Here is a 25,606-nt window from a genome sequence, read left to right on the forward strand (position 1 = left end):
TAGTGAAACCAATTTCTAAGAAATCATAAATATTTAGTCTATTATTAGTTTAAAATATAATGAATCGTGGTGGAAGGCCACAGCATATAGCCTGGCAAAATTTTGATAAAGTAGAGAAAAATGGAAAGATATATGCAAAATGCATTAATTGTGGAGTTATGCGATGTAATTGTGTGGACAGGATGAAGAGCCATATAGCTCAGTGTATTGGAAGGGGCAATGATGTTGAACAAATACCTGATGTACAAAAAGCAACTACATCAACATCTACAGAGTCCACTGCTTCGCAGCCTATTATTTTGTTGGAATCAACAGAACCTGAAATTTTCACTCAAAAAAAGAAGCAAAAAATTTATGACTTCATTGTGAAATCAAATTCTGCTACAACTAAAAAAATTGATTTATTAGTGGCAAAGTTTTTTTATGCCAATAATATCCCATTCAGTGTTGTTGAACATTCAAGTTTCAAAGATCTAGTTTCTGCTTTGCGACCTGGTTATAATACCCCAAGTAGAAAAGCTTTGGCTCAGTCATTGCTTGATGAACTTACAAGAGAGGTTGAGAAAACTGCAAAAGACAATCTCAGTGGAAAAGCTGTAACTTTAATTGAAGATGGATGGAACAATATTCATAACGATCCAGTCATAGCTACATGTATACATTCTGAAGGTAAATCCTATTTTCTTGAAGCTGTGGTGCTATTATGAAAAATGCAGATTACCGCAAGCAAATAATTGACAATTCTATACGTTTGGCCCACGATAAATATTCTTGTGAAGTAAAGGCAGTTGTAACTTATAATGCGAAAGTAATGGAGAAAGCCAGGCAACTTTTGCTTAATGAGATTGACCAAAATTTAATAGAATATGGGTGCTCTTCTCATTGGCTCAACTTACTCGGACAAGATCTAACACATGAAGCTGTGCTCAAACAGGTGGTTAAAATACAAAAATACTTTAGAAACCATCATTTGCCTTCGGGATGGCTTAATGAACATATGGGGTCAATAAAACCCCAATTACCTGGTGATACTTGATGGAAGAGTACACTTACTTGTCTTGAAACATTTTTACACAATAGGCCATTTTTTCAGAAAATAGTAGAAGATCACGAAAATGACATTGACAAAGGAATTGTTATTTTAATCAACAATTATAATTTATACAAACAGTGTAAAGATCTTTCATTCCAACTCAAGCCAAGAAGTGTTGCATCGGATATTCTTCAAACAGTGAGACCATTTCATTATTTGGCATATAATTTTCACCCAAAATATAAAGGTGAAGGACTAACTGATGTGCAAAGTGATTTGGCTCGCACATGGGCAACAGAGAAAATTAACGGTTGTCTGCCATTGCTAATTTCATATGAAGCGGAAGAAACTCCTTTTCCACCTTCTTATTTCAGTGCAGCAGGAAGAATGACAAACCCTGTGATTTGGTGGAATGGACTTTCTAAATTGAATGCTTTTTCAGCTGAGCCTGCATCTGAACTCATAAAACTAGCAATGCTTTTGCTGTCCAGTCCCGCCAGCTCAGCCTCCATTGAAAGAGTATTTTCTAACTTTGGATTTGTCCATTCAAAACTTAGAAATCGTTTAGGTGTAGAAAAATGCGCAAAATTAGTTACATGTTATCGGATGCCACGTGGTAAAAATGAACCATACTATTAATTATATATCTATTCTAGACATTTTGTACCTCAAATTCAAATTCGCCAATTATAATTAATATTTTGTTTCAATTTTAATAAATTAGTGTTTGAAAATGAAACATTGTAATATCAAAGTGCCTCATCATTAAGTTATATACCTATTCTATTCGAAACATCCCAAAGCATTCATTTAGGTTTTTGACGGTTTAAACCAGTTTTTGACACTTGTCACGTCAAAAACCCAACCCTGAAGCAGGGCTCTGATTTTTATGACCTAATGCTTCCTAGCTGATAAGTTTCTTCTTTAGGTTAGTTTAGTTTCTTCTTTTCTCATAAAAATCAGAGCATTTGTCATAAGTTTGTGTTATCAATAATTGTAAGGTTTCGAGATAAATGTATTTATATATAGTGTCATTTTATTGACACTGATTGACAGTAATATTTATTTGCAGGCAAAAAAAAAAAACGTTAAATGCGGATAAAACGGATTTATTGGCATCAGGAGAGACACGGCAACAACTTTGTAATTGAGTTGTTGAGCACACGGTGTATGTATAAAAAGTTAACATTTTTATTATAATAACTTTGCAACCCCTCACAACACGAATGGCATATCTGAGTACTACATTTGGATAATTTTTCTAATTGAAAGTATTCCTGTAGGGTGAACGCAGTTTGCCAGTAAAATACCATACGTCTTGTTACCTATGCACCCTGTACATTATATATAGTAGTGTCTGTTATGTGAAATATTGTGTTGTGTTTAAGCCAACTCACACATTGTTTCCTTCGCCTGCGAGAGAGAGGCCACATTATGAACCGAAAATCCACTTGGAGAAAGCTTGTCATCCACCGAGACATCAGATTTTCACGATGAACGTAAATCTAATCTTATCGAAATTATAATCAATGAACCGATAATTTTTTTTATTTGAAATCTGATTATTTATAATTTCGGATTAGTTTGAAATTTTGATTTACCCAAATTCAAGTTTACCCAAGAAAAAGTAATTTGTGAATAATTCAAACTTCATCGTGTACAGTAACTTGATGACGTTGCGCCGTCTTCAACCGCAAAGTTTACATTGATTGAAAATAATTTAACTTTTTTACTGTGTTGTATTATGTTTATTTTGTTTTGTAATAATTTTCATAAATTAAAAGTTAACTAAATTCAAACACATATTTATATATATACTTCAAATAATATTCGAATAATTGTCTTTTAACGGGAAAACGGGGGGGGGGGAGAGAGAGGAGATAGGAAACTAATCATGGTCGCAAAGGGGCCACAGGAATGAGAAATGGTTTAAAAAGAGGCCATGGGCAAAAAAAGGTTGAGAACCACTGTGTTAGACTACTGATCTAGACGAATATTTGTTTCGATCGGTGGAGCATTTCTCTTGCTCTTGTAAAATTGATGAGTTCTGCCATATCATTTCAGTTATTCTCATGAACCCACCTGGATCGAACCTTAAAATTATAATTCCGTTTTCTTCTATTCAGTTGTGGATCCTTGTGAGCAGAATCCTTGCGAGAATGGAGGAACGTGCGTCTCTTCGCCAGAACTAGAAACATATAACTGTACGTGTCCACGAAGATATACAGGAAGAAACTGCACTGACGGTAAGACAAATTTCTTTTGTCTTCATGTGTTAGACTACTGATCGAGACGAATATTTGTTTCGATCGTTGGAAGATTTCTGTTGCTCTTGTAAAATTGATGAGTTCTAAATACAAATACAAATACACGCCACAACAGGCAAATTGCCCAACGAGGTGGCTGACTTAAGAACATCATGGATCCCCGAGCCATTTTTTGGAGGCCCTACCTAATACTGCTACACCCCAAATGCACCCCCCCCACGGAACCCCCCAACGAACCGGTACATGCGGGAATGTGCGTGTACGTGTAGTGCAACCTGACGTAAAGTTTGTTTCTGTGTAATGTTTGTTATGTGTAGTGCTGCCATCTGCCACCAGTTTTTTTTTTTTTTTTAACTATGAGTGAAGTGTTATGATTGAATGATTTATCGTTGTAGGACTGTTGCTCTCTGTGGCGAGACTTTTTAACAAGGAGATCGGCTCGCATTTGCGCCTTGAAGTTGGGAACCACAGAAAACCAACTTCAGCCGACCACCACTGTGGGGTTCGAACCCGGATCCTCGCATCGCGAGTCCGTCACTATAATTCTGCCATATCATTTCAGTTATTCTCATGAACCCACCTAGATCGAACCTTAAAATTGTAATTCCGTTTTCTTCTATTCAGTTGTGGATCCTTGTGAGCAGAATCCTTGCGAGAATGGAGGAACGTGCGTCTCTTCGCCAGAACTAGAAACATATAACTGTACGTGTCCACCGAGATATACCGGAAAAAACTGCACTGACGGTAAGACAAATTTCTTTTGTTTTCATGTGTTAGACTACTCCTATACAATGATGACGTCACTCTCCGCTACCATAGGAAGTCTGGTCCGGCCGTCCATGTACGGTCCATTTCAGTGTACACGAACTCCAAGGAAAGATTGAGAGATTCGGTGCCTCTGCAGTATAGTGATCTAGGGCGTTCACCCGGAAAGTGAAAGGACGTGGGTTCGATTCCCCGCAGGGGCAGTTGAATTTTCTCTCTTTCCGACATATATCTTCGCAACAGCCAGTTGTTAAAAACATTTCTTACTACTGATCTAGACGAATATTTGTTTCGATCAGTGGATGATTTCTGTTGCTCTTGTAAAATTGATGAGTTCTGCCATATCATTTCAGTTATTCTCATGTGAACCCACCTTGATCGAACCTTAAAATTATAATTTCGTTTTCTTCTATTCAGTTGTGGATCCTTGTGAGCAGAATCCTTGCGAGAATGGAGGAACGTGCGTCTCTTCGCCAGAACTAGAAACATATAACTGTACGTGTCCATCGAGATATACCGGAAAAAACTGCACTGACGGTACGACAAATTTCTTTTGTTTTCATGTCTTAGACTACTGAATTAGACGAATATTTGTTTCGATCGGTGGATGATTTCTGTTGCTCTTGTAAAATTGATGAGTTCTACAATATCATTTCACTTATTCGCATGAATCTGTGGCGGTGCAGTCGGCGAGAGTGCGTAGGTGTTGGCATTCCAATATTATAAATCTGCCAACACATCGTTTTCTTGAGCGTGCCTTTTCTTTACCTCTCTTTCGCTGTTCGAGAGAGAAGGCTTTCGTTTATTGCAGAGTCGAGATGTCATTCTTTAATTTTTACCGCGACGAAGTACGCGGCGACAAATTGAACGCGATGAATTGTCCCGCGACAAATTGAGCGCGACGAATTGACCTAGACCCGACCCGCGGTACATTTAAAGATCACTTAAGTGGCTCTTTTACCCTCTCCACTGCCTTCAATGTACCCAACTAACATTTACACCCAGGAAAAGAAAGCATACGTAGTTCCCCTCATAAAGTTCAGGGCGAATAATCTCACTCGAAAATTATTTTTCTCATAATGATACGCACATTTTTTTCCGACTGCATATCCAAAGTGGCTGTTGTTTTCGGAGGTTACCTGTAACGTTAAGTCTATGGGAAGCGTTCAGTTCCAAGAAAATGTGACCGTTGCTCGGAGGTGGCCGTCAGAGGAGGTTCTACTGTATTTGATCAGAGTGAGATAAGTTCGTTTTCTTGAATGAACATGAATTCGTTTGCTTATCAACTACGCAACCAAAACGACGTTATATTTTATGTGTCTCTTCTTTCAGCTGTCGACCCATGCAAGCCGAATCCTTGTTTGAACGATGGAAAGTGTAAGAAAATAACGCACAAGAAATATGAATGCTCGTGCCTTGAAACACACAAAGGAATAAACTGCTCAGAAGGTGAGATACAATTTTTTCCGAAAGGCTGTTATTATCTACTGCGATTTATACGTGTGGTTGCGCAGTATAAAGTTAGGTGTAAAAATTATTTAACAGTATTGACGTGTTTCTGTTCTATTTTTATCTCCTGTATTCTTTCTTAACTTTGAACGTTTTTCCTTCGCCATCCTGATCCTATCGCAGAAATTGATTTATGTCCGCTCTCTTCAAACAAGTGCGTTAAGGAAAATGAGGTGTGCAAGAATAATACATGTCACTGTAGAGAATATTACACCAGGAATAGTAATGGAATCTGCTCGCGTACGTACACATTTTTCTTATTTTATTCTGTGCATAGTACATGTATTTATGTTGTCAAAATGTTTAATGTGTCTGTCGATCAGGTTCATGAATTCGATCGGTCTTATCGTATGGTTATCATTCGGGAACGACTTGAAAGCCATAAGCATATATAGTGGGAAGGAGGTGGGGACCGAAGGGGCTCGTGATAATGAGATCTGGTAATACGATTTTCAAGAGTAAGAATGAAAATGGTAGTCTTCGAGCTATGTAGGGTCTCCAAAATATCATTTCAACCGGTAATGATGATAAGCCCAATGCGCTGTTAGGACGGCCCTGGTGTTGACCAGTAGATTTTCATATTTTATGTACATAAGATGTAAAATTTTTTTCCAAAGTAGGAATGGAAATAAATGTTTTTTGTTGAAACAAAATAATTTACCGGTATGAAATGCATAAGAGGGCATTTTAATATAGGTTTTTGCAACGTATAATGTAAATAATATATAGATCATATTAAAAGTATTTATCATTCAAGTATTTGAAAAATGATAAGATAATGTCACTTGGAACCTATTTATTCGCATATAGTCAATATATATATATACCTTGAATATAGAATAAGTACATAAGATGGGAAAAATGATTTTTTCCAGAGTGAATAAATGGAAATATGTGTTTTGTTGAAACAAAATAGTCGTACCACCATGAAATGCATAAGTAGGCATTCTAATATTGGTTTTTGCAATGTATAATGTAAAAATAATATATTGATCATTGAAATAATTTATCATTCAAATAACTGAAAAAAATGATAATATACTCTCATTTGGAACTTATTTATTCTCATATTTAGTCAATATGTATTTAGATACAGAAAATGTAAAAATTAAATTTTTTTCTGGAGTGGAAAAGAATATACATGGGATTTTATGAAGCAATTTAATTGTATAATTCTGAAATTCATAAAAGGGCATTATTAATATATAATGTAAATAACATATGGAACTTCGAAATTATATATCATTCATATACGGGGTGATTATAAAAAAACTATCCCGACATATGGGCCCCTAACTATCATACCATTCACAGAAACTGAATGAAATTTTGGCTTAAGGTATTTTGAGGTATGCGCTCAAGAATGATATGGAAAACAACAGTGTCACTCTAACAGTTACGGTTACAGTGAGAAAATTTCGAAAATATCAAATGGCAACACCAAGTTTTTTGTATTGGAATGCGATCTCCATACTGAAAAACACTAAATAGCGTTGGAATGGCACCTGTAGCACGAAAATGCCCGGAGCTAGGCAAGGAAAAAGTAAAAAGGACTTTGCCGTGCACCAGAGCATTAATGTTCGTTTCATTCGTTTTCGGCTGAGATCCCAGCCTGATTAGTCCTCCACAAGTTCATGTGGAAACACAATAAAATGCTTTATTTTATGCTGCTTCTCTGTCCTCACTTTTAGCCTATCTACCGCCGGTGATTTTCATGCTACAGTTGCCGTTCGAACGCTATTTAGTGTTTTTCACAATGGAGATCACATTCCAATACAAAAAACTTGGTGTTGCCATTTGATATTTTCTCACTGTAACCGTAACTGTTAGAGTGACACTGTTGTTTTCCATATCATTCTTGAGCACATACATCAAAATACCTTATGCCAAAATTTCATTCAGTTTCTGTGAATCGTATGATAGTTAGGGGCCCATATGCCGGGATAGTTTTTTTATAATCACCCTGTATTTGAAAAATGACAACACATTGCCAACTGGAACCTATTTATTGGCACATAATCAATATACATCACGGGTTTAGAAAAAGTACAAAAGATAGTGAAGAATTTTCTATTAGAAAAAAATGGAAGAAAAGCAAATTCTCAAGTGCAAGAGATAAATTTGTGAAGATAAATTGATCAAAAGAGAGAGAGAAAAGGGATTAGAAAAAATTTTTTGGAAGTGAAAATTTCCATGAAAATAATGATATATAATACATCATTATTTCCATATATAGAATATAATCGATTCTACGTGTCATGACTGAGTGTGCGAAAGGGTATCTATGGTAAAAAATATTTTTAAGCAAGAATTTTAATGAAGTATGATCTAAATCACACCCTTTCCTGGGGGGAAAAAATTTTTTTTAAAAATCTTTGATCTGTAATAGGCTAAGGGACTTCCCTTAACAGTCTTTCATAGTGATCACGACAATAGTGATCTCCATGATGAAAGAGATGTAGGCCCTTAAATAAATAGTTTTTGGTCCGTGGCGCTCTACATCACTGTTCACGGTCACAATATAAAATAACAAACTCGAAACATGCCCGTTTCTATGCAACAGAAATCGGTTACGATTTTGGGGGTCAGCTTTTCATTTAACTCCTGAACATGTCGGAAAGCGTTTGAACCATCGGGACCAAGTTATGTCTATGTACCAAGAGGTATGTATATATCACAGGGCCTGGGTACCCGGGGGGGGGGGGGCATTGTACAGATACCTTCATTGGGAATGGTGACTGTACAATGCCCCGTAAAATGGCAGGTCTCATTTCGGGGAGCCCTGGATGAGTCTAATTCTTTTTTGTTGTTTAACACAGTAAAATTTGTTACAGTAGAAGCCCGAGATGAATCTAGTCTGGGACCCCCCACTAAACATATGATAATCGGGTCCCGGGTGCTTGGTTGGGGGGCCCTGGATTTGATTTGCTGGTAAAATTAATACAAGTGAGAATTTTTCGTGGCCCTTCCGAAGGGATGTCCAACAAGCCTCCAAGTCGGGGAGGGGGGGGAGGGAATGTGGAAGTTGACAGGTTTTATTTCGGGAGGCCCCCGGATGAATCTTATTGTTTTTTTTTGTTAACTCTGTAAAATTTGCAACACCGGAAGCCCGGGATAAATCCAGTCCCCTAAAAATATGTGAATTTGGTCCCGGGTCCTTGGTTGGGGGCCCTAGATTTTATTTGTTGGTAAAACAAATACAAATAAAAAATTTTCGTGAATCTCACTGGGGGGGGAGGGGAAAGATGCAGCAAGGGTCCCGGCGAGGGACGGGACCCACATGAGGAAGTTCACTCATTTCGGGGGTCCTTGATAAATCACATTGGGTTTTTTTTTTTTTTTTGCTTTAATATTGTAAAATTTGTCAGTAAAAAAGCTGGTGCTTTAACTTGTCCCTTTTCATAGCACTCTGACAGTGGGACGAAAGAACGATATATTCCTATGTTAATATACGAAGTAAGAATAATTGCTGATATTGTACTTTCATACTATTTCTATGTTAACTCTTTTGTTTTTGCAGCGGATTTCTGTAAAAGTATAGAGTGTGGGGAAAACAGTTTCTGTGAAGAGAATTTTGACTCTCCAGGCATTACGTTATGTGTCTGCAATGATGGATATTTCTTCAATGGGAAAAAGTGCCAGAAGAGTAATGACTCGTATTTTTTTTTCAAAATTAATAAGAAAAATTGATTGTACGTGACAGTTAATGCACTGTCTCAGTTGTTTTTCGAATATCCCGTTCGTAATGACAATGAATTTTGCTATGATTTCAGTCGACATCTGTGCAGTACCTGGGCCGCAGCAGTGTGAGCAATTGTGTGATGAACGTACCCAAACGTGTGAGTGTAAAGTCGGCATCGTATCAAACGGAACGAAATGTGGTACGTGATTCATTAAAGTACATCACAGCGAGAAACCGTTTTATAACGCTTTTGGATTGGTTTGATCTTCTTGTTTAGATATTGAAACAATATTGTTCCGGTTATTTTTACATCATTATTTCAATTTTTGTCGTTCCAAAAATTCAAGAACGATTGAAGTTTTATAGCGGGGATTTCTTAACACCTTGTAGCATGTCCCTCCCCTCTCCTGAAGCCTCGGATTTTTCATGGGGCCCTCTCTATAGTGAATTTATAGTGTGAAAAAATACAAAAATTATAAGAATCGTTCAGAGACCCCAGGGACGGAGCCGTGCCAGCACCACTCTCCCCGAGGATATGCCTTGTAGCGGTTCCGTTCATAATCCCGACGGGTCAAAATCCGGACAGCATATTTTGCAAATGCACCGCTATTCCGCGATTACACGATTTTTTTCGTAATTTTTTCCACACAGTCAATAACGTTGCTTCAGCCTCTACGATAATTTGCGTAACTCTACGATATCTTCATTTTCGTATCTGATCGCGGAACAGTGGTGTAAACAAGGTAGATATTTCCGCCGTCCAATTCTGTCCCGTAAAATAATGGCCACGTGGGTTACCCAAGTTATGCAGTACTTTCTTCTTCCCGTTAAGTGGTGGAAGCAATTTTTTTTAGGAGCCTGAAGCGAATAATTGTGTCTTGATTAATTTATTGAGAAATTTGAAGTAGCGAGCAGTGAAAGTTATATTATTAGTATGTTATTTATCTTTCAGACATTAAACCTGGGGTTACCTGCAACAGAAACTGTGGAGCGGGAACTTGCTACAAAGACAATGATGGAAATCAAAAATGCGTTTGTCCTCCAGCCTACACTATAATCAAGGGAACTTGCATCGGTAAACAAAGCATTTCATGAATGATGTAAAGAATTGAAATAACTAACATTTCTATACCATCTTATTTTATATTTCTCTTAATTTATCTTTCTTTATATCCCCCACGTATGTTCAGATAAGTGTACGGTTGGGAAAGTTCCTAAAGACTTGTGCCCAAGTAATATCGATTGTGAGGTCGACTTTCAGAATGGATTCAGATGCAAGTGCGGAGGAAGGTACAAGTTCTCGAAAGACAATGTCACCTGCGAAAGTAAGTTTCAGAAATGGAAATGATGGTTGACGTGAGATACCTTTTACTGGTTTCGTTAAAAAAAATAATGAAGTGATGCTTAATTTAATGAAGCCTCCCGAATAAAGGGTTAGTTTGAGACACAGTGGGTTTTCAAAAGGTTGTGTACCAGTATTGCCAGATATATTCAGAGGTTTACTTCACATGCTTCACAAATCAGCATAAACTGGAATGAAAATATCGTGAGATTGTTTTTAGCGCTTTCTTATTATCGAGAAAAATGGAATCAAGTGATGCTTTTCTGCGTGGGTGAGAAACTAAGCAAGGCTATAATAACTTTTTTTTGACAGACAGCAGAAGTAGTTGGCAGAAGCTTCTGCTTTCATAAAGAGCGCGCGAGGGTTACTCGACCGAAAGGGCGTCCTCCGGTAAGTACTAATTGAAAAACACTGGTAAACGTAGTAAGAAGAATCGACGATAATGTTTCGAAAAGATAACGCTCTTTTGGTAACTCACTTGCAACGATACGAAGGGTAAAAAAAAATCATTAAGTATACTTTACATGTCGCAGACTCCCTTAAGTAAAGGTCAAGAAACCGCAGACGCCCCTCTCATTTAATGCTCATTTCCAGTCCCCCATTCAAAAAAGTTTCTCGGCAGAGAGCAGGCAGATCCACAACACGATACTTACATAACATGAAAATCCAAGAATTTACCATCTTCACTTCAAAATAAGTCAGATGGCAACACCAGCAAGAACACGAAACAAGCGCAATTTTGACAACATAACTGTGCATAGTTATATGCAACATGACACAGTTTATGTTGCCAGAGAAGTGCTCGTGTTCTTGCTGGTGTTGCCATCTGCCTTATTTTGAAGTGAAGATGGTAAATGCTTAGATTTTAATCTGTCTTCCATATTTTGAAGCGAAAATGGTAGGTGCTTCGATTGTTATGTCATGTAAATATCATGTTAAAGGTCTGCCTGCACTCTGCGGAGTGACTTTTTTCGAATGAAAGACCAGCTCACTTTCATGCCTCGACGTTGGGAAATCGCAGAAAACGGAACTCAAAACTGCACACGATAACTCCAATTTACTTAAAAATCGAAGCAGTTTCAGGGGTTCCGTGAGCTTGAATGAGAAAATAATCAACTGTCTCTACATTACTGAATGCGGAATATTGTTCCTTTAATTCTGTAAAGGAGTCCGTAACTTTCATCTTCTCTGCAAAGGGATGGGGGCGGGGGGGGCTCCCTGGCCTTTCAAATTATTGGCACAAAGAGTTCACGGAACACAAAAAGGTTAAGAAAGTTCTTGGTGCAACGCGTATTTTGTGTATGTATCGCAATAGTTAATTTGACGTTCGGTTTAAATATATTTCGTGTGATTTTTCAAAATTTTCGTGCTTCCAGGAAGATTGATGTGCACAGAGGGCGGTGGCGAGAAAATCTGTTCAAGACTGAACGCGGCCTGCAGAAACATTGATAACATTATGCACGCTGACGGATATGAATGTTACTGCCAAGGACGCCATCAAACGAAAGATGGGAAAGGTTTTTGTAGAGGTGAGAATGTCTTTTTGTCAGTAGCTTATGAAGTGATACCAAATCCATGTTTAAAGATTAATCAAAGATGGCCACAAGGATAAGTATCGGGGATCAATATTTTAATACCAATAAAATATTTTTTTTCTTATTTTCTTCTAGATGTTTGTGATATCGAAGAAAACCGCAAGAACTGCGCAGATCGCTTGGCCGTGTGCGACGCATCTGTGGAAGGTCTGTGCAAGTGTCCACCAATGTTGAACTTCGACGAGAACAAAATATGCTCCAAATTGGGTGAGTGTATCGAAAAATATGAGGGGCTCTCTTAATCCTTTACCATAATAAAGGTCAAAGAAATGGGAAATAGAATATTTCAAAAAAAAAAACCGGGAAGCTATATCTCTGTTAACCTACCTGAAATATAAAAGTGTCCCCAAGAAAAGCTCTATACTAGGGGGGTCTTTAACCTTTTGCACCGAAGGGCCACATAAATAAATTTGTAAAGCTCCACGGGCCACACATGGGAATATAGGGGTTGGGCACCCCCCCCCCCCAGAAAGGCCAAACAACAAAATTAAACTTGCTCAACAAAAAAAAATATTCGTGTTCTCAAGGAAGTTTCAACTGTCTTAGGGTACATAAGGGCGCGAGGGTACGCCTATTTAAATCAGGCTGATTTAAATAGGCGTACCCTCGCGCTATATCATTGAAGCTAAATAAAGGAAATTTTAAATTTTGTGATTTAAATCAATGATTTTCAAAAAAAAACCGTGATTTAAATCACGGTTAAAAATCATTGATTTAAATCGCAAAATTTAAATTTTCCTTTATTTAGCTTCAATGATATTGAAGTAAAAATAACCTGGTGTGGTATGCATGTTAGTGAAATGTGGTTTTCAAGGGAATTCCAGAAATATGCAAGATCTGGTGGATATAGATTTGAACCTACGATCCTCAGATACAGTGCAGAGAAAGGTAGCTGTTCTATTTCTAGATTTTATGCATGGAAAATATTTCAGAAAAATATAGGGAGCTACACTTATATAGATATAACTGCGTTAAGTATGTTCAATGCATCAGAATGGGGCACTAAGTTTCCCCTGATAAAAAAAACAAAGAAAATAGTTTTTGTACAGTAGAAAGCCTTGAATTCTGTTCGTAATTGGCGATTTAAAATAATATTGTACCGACATAAAAAAAACCGTTGGACTTGAAATATTAGTACGAAAAGTGAAAAAGTCTAATGTTTGCTTGTTTTTTTTACCAAAACTCATGAAATCTGTGAAAGAATAAAAATGCTTAAATTATTGAGCAACATATCGTGCAAGTCAGAAACACATCATAATAAATGCATGCATCAATACTGCGCAAGAAACGATCTTGTCAACAGAATGTTTTTCATTTAGTTGATGCTGAATGATCCTTGAGTGAATTGAGATACCTGCATCACGTGTGTGATACTGAGTTGCCGTCAAGAGTTCACTTTAAAGAGTCGGGGAGCCCTCGTGAATAAAAGCACTTTTCTCTGCGATGTTAATCCATGAAGTTAATTTGAGCTCAACGACCTTTCGAGTTACATAAACACAGAATTTTCCGTTTACTAATAATCAGTTCATTCATTAATTATGTTTGAGAGATTGGGTGAAAAATAAGCGGTAGGTGGTATGAGAATATGCATTGTTAACAATTAACAAGATTTGTTTTAATTAATAAGCACAATCAATTTCAATAAAAAAATCATGATTTTTTTCGTACTCTGATAGAAGCTACTGATTTCGAAACTAGTGTGACTCTTGCTGGATTCGCTCTAGTTTATGACATAATGTATATTCTTCGCTATCTCAATGTGTGTAGTCTGTATTACTATTGTAATATAATTTCAATATTAATCCACGGGTTAAAGTCTCCTACTCTATACGATTTCGCTTCTCCATATTAGTTCTCTAATATCTTTTCCCAGTTGCCGATTCCTATACCGGGTATATACCAATCTGGAAGGAAACATACGCTAGGGAAAAACCTAACAAGCAGGTGAGAGATAAGATTCGGATCCATAAGAGGATGGTCGTAATGCCACCAAGACGGAACGACCGCCCGTACATTCCGATGACTTCCACAGATGAAGAGAACGAAGAATCTTTGGCGCCATCAATCGATATTCAACGAATCAAGGAGGACCTGAATGAAGCGGTGAGTATCTGTCAACGGGAAAAATCGAATACGAAACGACTCGACCATTTCAAAAGTGAATAAAGTTAGAGTGTGTTGTTGAGTTCAGATGAAAAACTCTCAACCGCATACGTACACATTACATGAATTATATGAATTAACTCTTTTCTCTCTCAACTAACCCATTTTTTTTTTCCAGGCCCAGTCTATTTATTCGAACAGCGGCAGCAAGTTCAAGCGAGTGGACGTTATTTCTTGCCAGTAAGGAAATTCCATTTTCACGTCGTCATTTTAGTAGAAAAACAGCTCGAAAGTTCCGAAACTGTGTCAATGATTGGATTTTCCAGATGTTACAGCAGGCCCGTCATTTAGGGGGGGGGTCGTTTCCCCCCCCCCTGGCTTTTGAAAATATACTAAAAATGGTATATATATATATATATATACACAAATATATATATACAAATACAACGCCACAACAGGCAAAATGCCCAACGAGGTGGCTGATAAAAAGATGCCCATAAAAATATACATACATTGAGTACACGTGTTTTGCCCCCCCCCCCGGAAAAAGTTGAAATGACGGCCCTGTATTACAGCGTCCCTGCCGATTTTTAAATCGTCTAGAAAGAAAATAATTTGGTCGGGAACACACACACAAACATACAAATAAATACAACGCCACAACAGGCAAATTGCCCAACGAGGTGGCTGACTTAAGAACATCATGGATTCCCCGAGCCATTTTTTGGAAGCCCTACCTACTACTGCTACACCACACATGCACCCCTCCCCCCCCCCTGCGGAACCCCCAACGAATCGGTACATGCGGGAATATGCGTGTACGTGTAGTGCAACCTGACGTAAAGTTTGTTTCTGTGTAATGCTTGTTATGTGTAGTGCTGCCATCTGCCACCAGTTTTTCTAACTATGAGTAAAGTTAGACACATACAAGAAATGTTTAAGTTTGTAACAAGAATTTGCCAGATGTCCCTGTTTCATCATATTGAAATGTAGCCACCCTTTCAATAATGATTAGCATATCTCTTTAACGCACTAGCAAGAAGAGGATCTTCATTGTTAGGCTGACCATATTTACTTGACTAAAATACGAGAAATCGAGATCCAAAATACGGTTATTTGCTAATCGTCGCCAAAAAAAGTTGCCATCGATAAGAAAAGTAGCCAATCATCGCTGAAATTCTTGAAAAACCGCCTACATCGGGAAATAAAATATTGTACTACACAAACTGTTGTAGATTAACATAACACTTAAGCGACCGCTCACGAGATTTCTCGTGATTCAGCGCGGAGACGTAAAAGACCGGCAACGAGAGATTTCTCGATTTCTAATTTCCTTTTTGTATTTGTTTTCATTTCCAACGAGAAAATCGCCGGTCTAAGAGTAAGCCTACAGGAAATAATATGCGGTCATTTAGAACAATAGATCATACAATATGTTAAAGTGCTCCACCGAAATTTTTTAAGCAATCCATGCTTGCAAATGTGAGTTCTACATCATCCATCCTTAGCTTAGCAAAAACCGTATCCGTACTTGAAGCTGTGGTTTTGATAAGCCATGTGTAGTAAAGCAGTTGCTTTCTGAAATTGTAACAAAATTTTTCGGAAAAGCAGGCCCACGGGAGGAATCAGTGTAAGGTTTGAATTTCCAAATGATATGCAAGACATAAAATTTTACGCAAGCTGTTTGCATTCCGTGATCGCAAGGCTGAGCAGGGCCGGAATTTAATTAGAGACAAAGGGGGCAACTGCCCTGGCACGACCTCCTATATAACCTATCTATCTAGGTTATCTAGGTGGTCGTGGCCCTGGTGGCAAAATTTAGGGAGGAGGGGGTGACAAATTTTAGGTGGGAAACAAAAACACCGTTATAAAACCATCGAATTTTACAGCGGTAGGGGCGGCAAAATCATGTTCCTTCTCACATAATTCTTGGTTACGGCCCTGATACTGTCATAAACATAGACGATAATGTTAACTGAACCTGGCACGACAGGTATTGATATAATTGAAAATTTTTGAGGAAGTTAAGGAGAACGTTAAATGTCGTTATTTTAGAAGAAAAATAGTGTAGGTCGAAATTTTATACAGATGCTGTCAAAACCTAAATACAGTATTTAGTAATTATAGAGTAATTATTTATCTATTTTTAAATTATTACCTTTCTTTCTCTCTCTTTATTTTCAATTAATTTATTTTAATTTTATTTTAATCACACACGAATGACACAATTTTACACATTTTACCAATTGAACCTTTATTAAGCGGAAATCTGTGTTCGACGGAAAAAGATCTCGGTTCCTTGTGATTCCGTTGAAGACGGGTTTTACTGTACAAAATGTTTTCAATACGACGAGTCTGTTATTTTTTTAAAGTTGGGACAGCCGAAATTACAAAGAGAGGTATGGGTCTCATATAGTTACTCTACTCATTGGATTTTTTGTTTTTTACTTCAGGTTGAGTTCCACTGAGGAAACTGAAGGCCGAAACACACTACACTGCCGTGACGTGATTTCACGTCATGTCAGAGACGTAGTGAATTCTGATTCGTAGAAATTCTGTAACGTGAGAATTTAACGTCACGTAATTTCACCGTCATAGAATTTCCACGAATCAGAATTCACAGTCACGTAATAGTCACGTCAGAGTGAAGTGTTTCGACCTCAACTTACTCACGTAAACCTTGGATTACGATCATTACAGGAGCCGAGGTAAAGTCTTGAACTGCACCATCGAAATGCAGTTCGAATCGACTCCATCCACAGAAGAGCTTAGTCGACTGATAAAGAAAGACAATTGTATATCACCACCAGGACAAAGTGAATCCAATGAGTGCCTTATACCACCTCGACTCATTTTGTCCAAGAAAGCTCCACGAGGTGAAGTTAATAGCCTATATACGTATTAGGCCTTTGTGATGATTTTGCTCTATCCTAATGCAAGCCCAAATCCATGGGATGTAACATTTGAAATTGTTATAGATTGCAGCGATCAATTTATACTTCTAATATATAGTTTGTTCTTCCTTTCATTTCTCAACTGGCAGTGTTGCCGCATAGGACAGACCCTTGTACAGACGACAACGTGATTCGCAACAAGTACTGCGGCAAGAACATGAACTGCGCAAAGAAATCGGAACAGAGCACGGGTTTCGTGTGTACCTGCGGGAATGGGTACAAAGCCGTCAAAGGCTCCAGCATCCCGCTCTTTAATGGCGAAGTCCTGATCGATATTTGCAATGGTGAGTATACACAAAAGCAATATCTTCACCGAGATCCTGTTTGAATATCTTGTTAGCAAGTGGATTAACAAGTGGTCGAAGAAAACTGACTGAAATTTGGACTTCGTTTGATCCTCCATGATAATTATTTTCGGAAATAAGTATGCGAATTTGTTGGCTATTACTTCCCGGCTGAAGGAGGGGAGCTGCCTCCATTACAACAGGAAGCCTTCAGGGCTCTAGTGACAGATGCGAACTATGGCGATTGGGTGCACAGCATTCACGAGAGGTTTTTGCTAAGAATTTCGCGACTAAAATAAAATCTATTGGTCCATATTTTAACAATTGCAGTCTGTATTTAGAAAAATATATATGATACAACTTCATTACAAATGCACATCTGAAAAATATATTGATTTGAAAAAAAAAAGCGGTGAACAAAGCTGGGCACCTATAGTTCTCCGGAGACGGCCGTGTATAAGTCCCAGGGCAAAGAGGTGCTCTACGACCCTTTACCAAACCTGTTGTGAAAGCCAACCCGATTTAAATTATTAAATTTATTAATTACATAAATTGTGTTTCATACTAAAAACTTGATTTTGGCTTCATTAACATGAGGGTAGCCATACACCAACGCCGTGCCCAGGTAGACCCATGCGTTAACACCCCCCCCCCTAAAGTGATTTCTTGTAATGAGCTTTTATTAGAAGAATTACTTTATCTATTTACAGCTTGACTCTTTAATTTTTCTTTCCCAACCGTGCAAAGACGTCAACGAATGTATCGAGGGGTTGAGCGATTGCAAGAACACGACGAAATGCGTCAACAACGAAGGCAGCTACGATTGCGCGTGCAAGAAAGGGTACAAGAAATACAACGAAACGATGAGTCCGAAAGAGCACGGCTGTGCAAGTGAGTGTAATTTAAGCAACGGAACAAAATAGCTCTTTCGAGACTTCAAAATATTTTCTCTTCAGATTGAGAATATTTTTTTTGGAAATAATCCTTTTCAGAACTGTGTGATCCTAACCCATGTGTTCATGGCGACTGCATAGAAGCTGATGATCACGTCTCGATTTGCCGGTATGTGTATCCATTATCGATAATAACTAAACAAAAAAATAATAATTGAGTTAATTAATTCGCATTTTTCTACATAAGTTTGTGGTTTTTCTTTTCAAGCTGTCATGACGGGTATACAGGATTCACCTGCAGAGACAAACGGGAGAGAATTCATGGTGAGTTGGGAGTTTTGTAACTCTGGTTGGTCAGATAGAACAGAAAGATATTTTATTTTCCTTCTACTGACTCTTTCCTGTTCGATGAATAAAAGGGGCTATTTTGCACAGTGACTATGATAAAGCAAATCAAGCTACTCTGGAAGGTGTGCGTACATCGCTAGTTTGTAAAATAGGGCCTTCAGAAAAGAAGTTTAGTTGTATATACTAGGTCAGGGCCGGTCTCAGATCTAGTGCCCCCCAGGCGCGAATCTAGAGTGTGTCAGAGGAGGCATTTTTTGCTAGTCATTACTGTCCCGTAAAATACGGGACAGATTCATTCTACCATATTATCAGACTCTTGGTGTGGTGATCGCGCGTCCCCCCATCCCCCCCCACACCTCATCGTTGGATATTAAGGGACGAAGAAGTCGGAAAAACTTCTAGAATGCGATTACTGCTATTTAACTTGTAAAAAAGCATAAAAACCAAACTTGTTTGATTTAATTGAGATTTAAAAACATTAAAAAAGCAAAACGTCACATATTTATGCAGGATACTCATCACAAAGGATCTATCTTTTTCATACTTATTTTAATTGCATTTTATAGTAAAATACGTAGAGTGCACGCATCACGTACGGGCTAAACTGATAATAAAAGTGGTTAAATTAAAAAGTGATATTTCCGTATGATTTCTTTCATATTTATAAAACTCATGAACTTCATTTGAAATTATCCCTTTCAGACCCAGTACTAAGAAACAGAAGGGGCAGGCAAACACCAGCTAAAGCACCGGGCCCTGCAATTTGAGCAGGCCCGTAACTATTCTGAGGCAACTTGGGCGGCGAGAACAACGAGCCGAATGGGGGGGGGGGCACTTGTAGCTCCTCCTTTTTCTGAGCACAACCATTTCAAGGAGACTCCAAGAAAAGACTGCCCCCGAGAAAGAACGCTACGGCCCTGGGGAAGGGCAGTCTTAAGAGCATCATGGGCCTCCGGGCCAAGTGGTTTTCTGAAATCCTATCTAGAAAATTTTAACTAGATCTCATTTTCGTGAGGGCCCTCTCTACTCTTGAGATTTCAGGACCACTCTCGGGTGGAGCGTTAAGACGGCATTGGGAAGGGGGGTTCTTTTTTTCTGTAGATTTTTTTTTTTTTTAACCTCAGGGACTTCAGCTTTAATTTCAACGATAATGCACAATTCTTGAAATTTGGGCTGAACATCCCTGAGGTTAAAAAAGAATATGTAAGGTGAAAAGAAGCAACCCGCACGTTTGTGCATACAGGGTCTAAAAGGGTTATGCATAATCGCCGGTAAAAGTGATAAATGTTGAGAAATTTATCAAACCTACCGAGGCGATTGGTGATCGCATAAGACAGTGGCAGTGAGACCGATGCAATTGCACCGGTCGGCCCCTGTACTAGGTACATTTGACTCCAGACAGCTTTCGGATCCGATCACTCTTGTATGGTGATGCCTTCTCGAACCTTTAAAATTTTAGCGAAACCAATTCAGAATGTTCGTGCCAGGGACACTAGTACGAATAAAGGCCGAGTCCCCAAGTCTTTACTTCTTGAGGTTGGAACTTTCTTCGTGATACCGCGTTTTCACGTCCAAAAATTATGAACTAATGCAGAATAAAAAAATAATGGTTTGTAAACATCGCAGCAAAATAGCAGTAGAGTTAAAACAAAGTTGCAACAGGTACGACGGTGATTTTTCTAGAGCCTCGCAAATTCTGGGGCCGCTACTGCCTTCCCATGACGTCATAAAACTACATTTGGCTCCGTATCCAAGAGATTAGTTTCTGATCTCATGATAATGTCCAGCATACATCTTATGCTCCTTTAAACTGTCTGCAATCTTTGTGTCCATGTTTCAGCTCCGTAAGTCAGCGCTGGAAGTACACACTGGTTGAATGATATTCAGCATATCCTCTCAATAAAGGAAAAACTAGCAAATGATCCAGTGAGCTTAGTACTGTGCCACTGAAAGTGAAATTGTTTAGAATTCAAATGGTAAAAGCTCAAGTGTTCGAAATTAAAACATGCATGTTCATGCTGTAAAGTGTGAGATTTTATCAAGTTCAAAGAATTATTTATTGATACAGAATCTGAACATTTCCGAAAAGTGGCTATTGCTTTGGGCTGTGTTTTTGGAGCTTTGCTGATCTTTGTCTCGGTTTTTGGTGTTTGGAGGTACAAGAGGTAAGAACTAATCATTATAAATAAGGTTTTTGTCAAGTGCAAAATGATTAAACCAAACAAATTTTACAAATTTTTGATATATAAACTCTCAGATTGAAGAGAAAGCTTGACAGTCAATACAGTGATGATCTGCCAGCTGGTAGAAGAGCAACTGAATTGGTAAGTATATTTTGCCAAAGTTTAAAAAATAAATTCTGAACAGCAATCCGAACAGCAGGCATCAGTACAAGTGTCACTCTACTCTTACAAGGTTTTGATTCTTTGCATGTCGAAATGAAGAGTGAAACAATCTGAGTTTCCTAACAAATCCTGGTCTTGAAACCATGTCTGCTGCACGACTGTCACTTAATTCACACATGAGAGCTGTTCTGTGAACTTACACTGCACAATAAATCAGAAATAGGTTTATCATAGTGCAAGAGAAAAATTCCCCCTTTACCTCCCTAATCACCAATAAGCAAAGTCAACAGCTTAGTAGAACCTATTTGTGATTGGGAGCAATTTAAGCATCAAAACAAGACCAATGTGAATTCTTAATTGCTTTTCACACAGGAATTCAAACCCAGACCTAGCAAACCAAACCTTGATATGCTAACTACTTTACTACCAAACAGAATAGTCTTGAGACCCATATATATAGCAATTTATATATGATTATGTACACTAAATAAATTAAGAGAATTTGCATATTTAATCGAATTTCATGAAAAGAACTGAACGTAAAACCACTGCTTCTAGACAAAAATGCAAATCTTGTACGTCAAATACGTAAGCGTACACGTGTGTGTAGGCGGAGCCAGTAGAGAAACAGACTTTATAAGCGCGCATAAGTTAAGACGCATTTCGTTCGCTAGCACACCTCGGCGAATTTCTTGGTGTTATTTTGCAGCAATCGGTTAATTTCAAATTGTAACAGTAAAAATGAGTAACCACCAACGTTTAGATGATGGAATGAGGTGGCGAATTGTGGGGAGGCTGGAAGCAGGCCAATCTCAAGTCCAGATTTATAGAGAGTTCAATTTAACGCCCAGCGTCGTGTGTAACTTATAGAAACAGTTCCAGGATACCGGATCCATCGAGAGAAAGCCTGGGCAAGGTCGTCCAAGAGCCACGACGGCCAGAGAAGATCGCCATTTGTCGATTATAGCGAGGCGTAACAGGAGTGCTACAGCTTCTCAGTTCTCTCATGACTTGTATGCAGCCACAGGAACCCATGTATCAAGGGTGACTGTTTCCAAAAGACTTCATGAGAGAGGGTTGTTTGCAAGAAGACCTGCTGTTTGCGTCCCGCTCACTTCTACGGACAGGAGAACCCGTTTATCATGGAGCATAGAGATTGGAGTATGGATCAATGGGCGACCGTTCTCTTCATTGATGAGTCCCGGTTCAGCCTAAGCACCGATTCTCGCCGTACGTTCATATGGAGAGAACCAGGGACCCGCTACCAATGTCCGCGAAAACGACCATCATGGCGGAGGAGGTTTAATGGTCTGGGCAGGCATTATGTTGGATGGCCGCACACCTCTCCATGTCTTTGAAAGAGGCACTGTGACTGGTGTGAGCATAGACTAAAGATATAAATAGACCGCGCACGCTATTCATGAAACTTGTCGAACGTGAAGAAAAGATGAGCAGTATTGTCGGGGGAAGAACAGGTTCTGCGCTATTACATTTGGCTCGTTTTCACAGAACATAGTGATTTCGTGTTAATGCTAGGATATTGCTGTAACGAAATTTGACTCGATCGAGTTGATGAAAACTTTCCTTCATTTGTTCAATGAATTTCATTCATTCTTTTGTAAAATATTTAGGGAATGTGGGATTCGAAAAAAAAAATCAATTCTATATAATATAAACAAATATTGAAAAACGAAATTATTTTATTTTCCAAAAGGGATAATTCCTAATAATTTAAGACTTTTGAGTTTTTAAATCTTATTATATATAACCTATCTCTTATATATACAACCTATTTCATTTATATTTTTAAATATTTTCTTCTCATTCACTTTGTCACTTTTAATTTCGAAAATTTATTTTAACTGGGGGTTATTAAAACATAAAAATTATCTTCCAAGATCATTAAAATTACTTTAATCATAGATTTATTTTGCATCATATATTATATCATTATAATGCATCATATTATGTTATGTAATGTAACACATTCACACTCGTATCATATTCAGTCATGAAATATTCAAGTAATAAGTAAAAGTTTCATTTCCAACATTCTTGAAAAACCTTTTATAACCTTATCACACAAAAATTTAAACACTTACATAATATTTCAGGAATAAAATGAATTTTTCAAGAAAATTGCAAAACCTCATCGTCAGTACTTTTCTAAATTATAAGAAATGAAATTTCGTGTAGCGTATATATGTAATAATTTAGAATACGTAAATGTATTTCACATGTGACATATGTGTAATCTCTTCACTTCAGAAGTATACATATGTGAATCTTCATTTTTTTTAGTAGTTTAAGTAGTACTAGTTAGTACTAGTAGTTTACTTGCATTAAGTAGTTTTTAGAATGATTCTTTCTTCAAGTTAACATCTGAGATACACATAGTGACTTCAGATCTTAACTCAGATGGTCCTAATAAAGATATTGACTGAAAATTAATTAATTAATTGATTTTTCTTATTTGAGGGCAATTTCACATACAACAAACAGAAATTAATCAATAAAAAAATTTCTTTTCTGTAATAGTTTTATCTCAAGCGTGAAGAGAGGTAAAAATACTATTTTTAGAGGTAGTTATACATTTTTATGCAAAACTGCCATTGTCTAGAGGGTGAGTTTTCATTAAATTCTATTTAAATAAAATATTTGCCGTAAATTCCTCATTCTGAAAAGCATATTTTCTTCAAGTTGAGCGAAACTCGATTAAACTCACTAGCTCGCCAAATCTTGCGGAGACGTATATTTCAGTTAAAAGTTAATAAAACTCATTACTTCAATCATTTATTACGAAAAATTCTATTGAAACATTTAATAATGGCTCATGACATTTGAATTTTACCAAAACTTGGAACTTTAATTGAATTAAATCCAACATGGAATCGTTAAAAACTGAGACTACGTCAGAAATCCATTGAATCGTCAATTTAATATTCCAATTTTTAATTTATAAGAAGGGGAATAAGCAAAAAATTATTCCCTTGTGAAAGGATACTGGTCCTTCTTTCCTAAACCGTTCAGAACATCCGAAAGCTGCGCAAGTGTTGACCATTCTAATCAAAAATAAGACAGCGCGTGTAGGTCGTCATACGAATAGCCATAAGGAAAGCATTGCCAGCGAGATTCCCTGACCAGCCTTTTGACCGGAGTCACGTGACTCCGGATCTTTGCTTCACATTGTAACCCCTCGCGCGCGCTCTATATTATTCTTACTCTGTGGGTGTGAGGTATAGGGATGAGGTCTTGGAGCCCTATGTTCACCTTTTCAGGGGTGCAGTTGGCCCTGAGTTCTTTTAATGGACGATAACGCGAGGCCACATAGAGCTCTTCTGCTCGACGATTTTCTAGAGAGTGATGATATTCGCCGGATGGATTGGCCAACCAGACCTTAACCCTATAGAGCATGTCTGGGACGCTCTCGGGAGGGAAATTGCAACTCGCAACCCCCCTCCGGGAACCATCCAGGGAATGAAAACAGCGTTGCTGAACGAGTGGGACCAATTGCCACAGGAAATGATAAACTGCCTTATTTCACGTATGAAATCACGCTGCGAGACCTTTGTATATCTGTAAGAGGGGACCATACCCCCTATTAACCCATTTTTTTTGTTTATTCTGCAACCGCTGTTTCCGACTCCGAGTGTTACGCACGATCATGCATGTGTATTACAATTATTGAATGGTTATTTGTTTTGTATCAATGTATGTACATATCAAATTTCATTAAAATCGGTACAGTAGTTCTAGAGATAATCAACCAAGTCTGCAAATTCTCTTAATTTCTTACACCAGTGTATTTGTAAATTTGAATAAGCAAAAAAAAAAAAAAAAGTTCCCCTTCAAAGTAATTTTCGCTATCAGAGGCTCTTGTAAGAACAGCAAGGATGTTATTAGGAAACTTTCCAACTTTAATGAAAAGGGTTGAGTGGCCATTTTTCTTAACAGATAATTTTCCAATGTTGTGAAAATTTTAAAACTCCACTTAAATTGATATTCATCAGTAACATGTTGTATAACATTTTCTTTTTTCGTCATCGTAATTACGTGGATTATGCATACAGAGTGAGAGAGTATTATCAACATCGAGACCACTAGCCAAGAATCAAGAATCTAATCATTAAAGAATTTGTTAGACTTTCAACGGAGACTACAATGAACTTGCTAAAATCAAGACTACCCGCTGAATAGTCAACAAAAGACGTTTTTCATTATTGTTTTAGTCATCCGGCTGATCATCTGTGATTTTGAAAGAAAAAAAAATTTGTTACATATGGTTTATTTTGAACGGTTTCATGGGGTATAAAAAAAAATTCATTATGTACATGAATAGTGTCTTCATATAAAAATTATCATTTCTTTTATCATTGATCTCCATCAAAAAGTGTTTTGTTTTTTCTCTGAAATAGTGTAAAATTTCTAACCACACTTTCGATGTTGATACACAAGTCACTGTCAAAGTTTCAGGATACAAAAAACT

General features: G+C 37.7%; 1 protein-coding gene across 1 annotated transcript; it reads left to right on the forward strand.

Annotated features, from left to right (window-relative positions):
* The first annotated feature begins 182 nt into the window (after positions 1 to 182).
* LOC149080874 (uncharacterized) lies at positions 183 to 25,502 on the forward strand. Its single transcript, XM_089237395.1, has 22 exons — positions 183 to 301; positions 446 to 669; positions 3,160 to 3,279; positions 3,925 to 4,044; positions 5,398 to 5,514; positions 5,698 to 5,814; positions 9,095 to 9,220; positions 9,348 to 9,455; positions 10,209 to 10,331; positions 10,447 to 10,581; positions 11,975 to 12,127; positions 12,269 to 12,400; positions 14,067 to 14,296; positions 14,475 to 14,536; positions 16,997 to 17,172; positions 17,340 to 17,534; positions 18,282 to 18,425; positions 18,527 to 18,596; positions 18,696 to 18,751; positions 20,844 to 20,940; positions 21,033 to 21,099; positions 25,191 to 25,502. Exons 1-22 carry the CDS (start codon positions 183 to 185, stop codon positions 25,248 to 25,250), a joined length of 2,751 nt encoding a protein of 916 aa, XP_089093521.1. The 3' UTR covers positions 25,251 to 25,502.
* Positions 25,503 to 25,606: the final 104 nt, after the last annotated feature.

This window comes from Pholcus phalangioides, unplaced genomic scaffold (genome assembly GCF_987345545.1).
Source record: "Pholcus phalangioides strain wild (caught in Gottingen) unplaced genomic scaffold, Ppha-v1.0 ptg000010l_1, whole genome shotgun sequence".
Lineage (NCBI taxonomy): Eukaryota > Metazoa > Arthropoda > Arachnida > Araneae > Pholcidae > Pholcus > Pholcus phalangioides.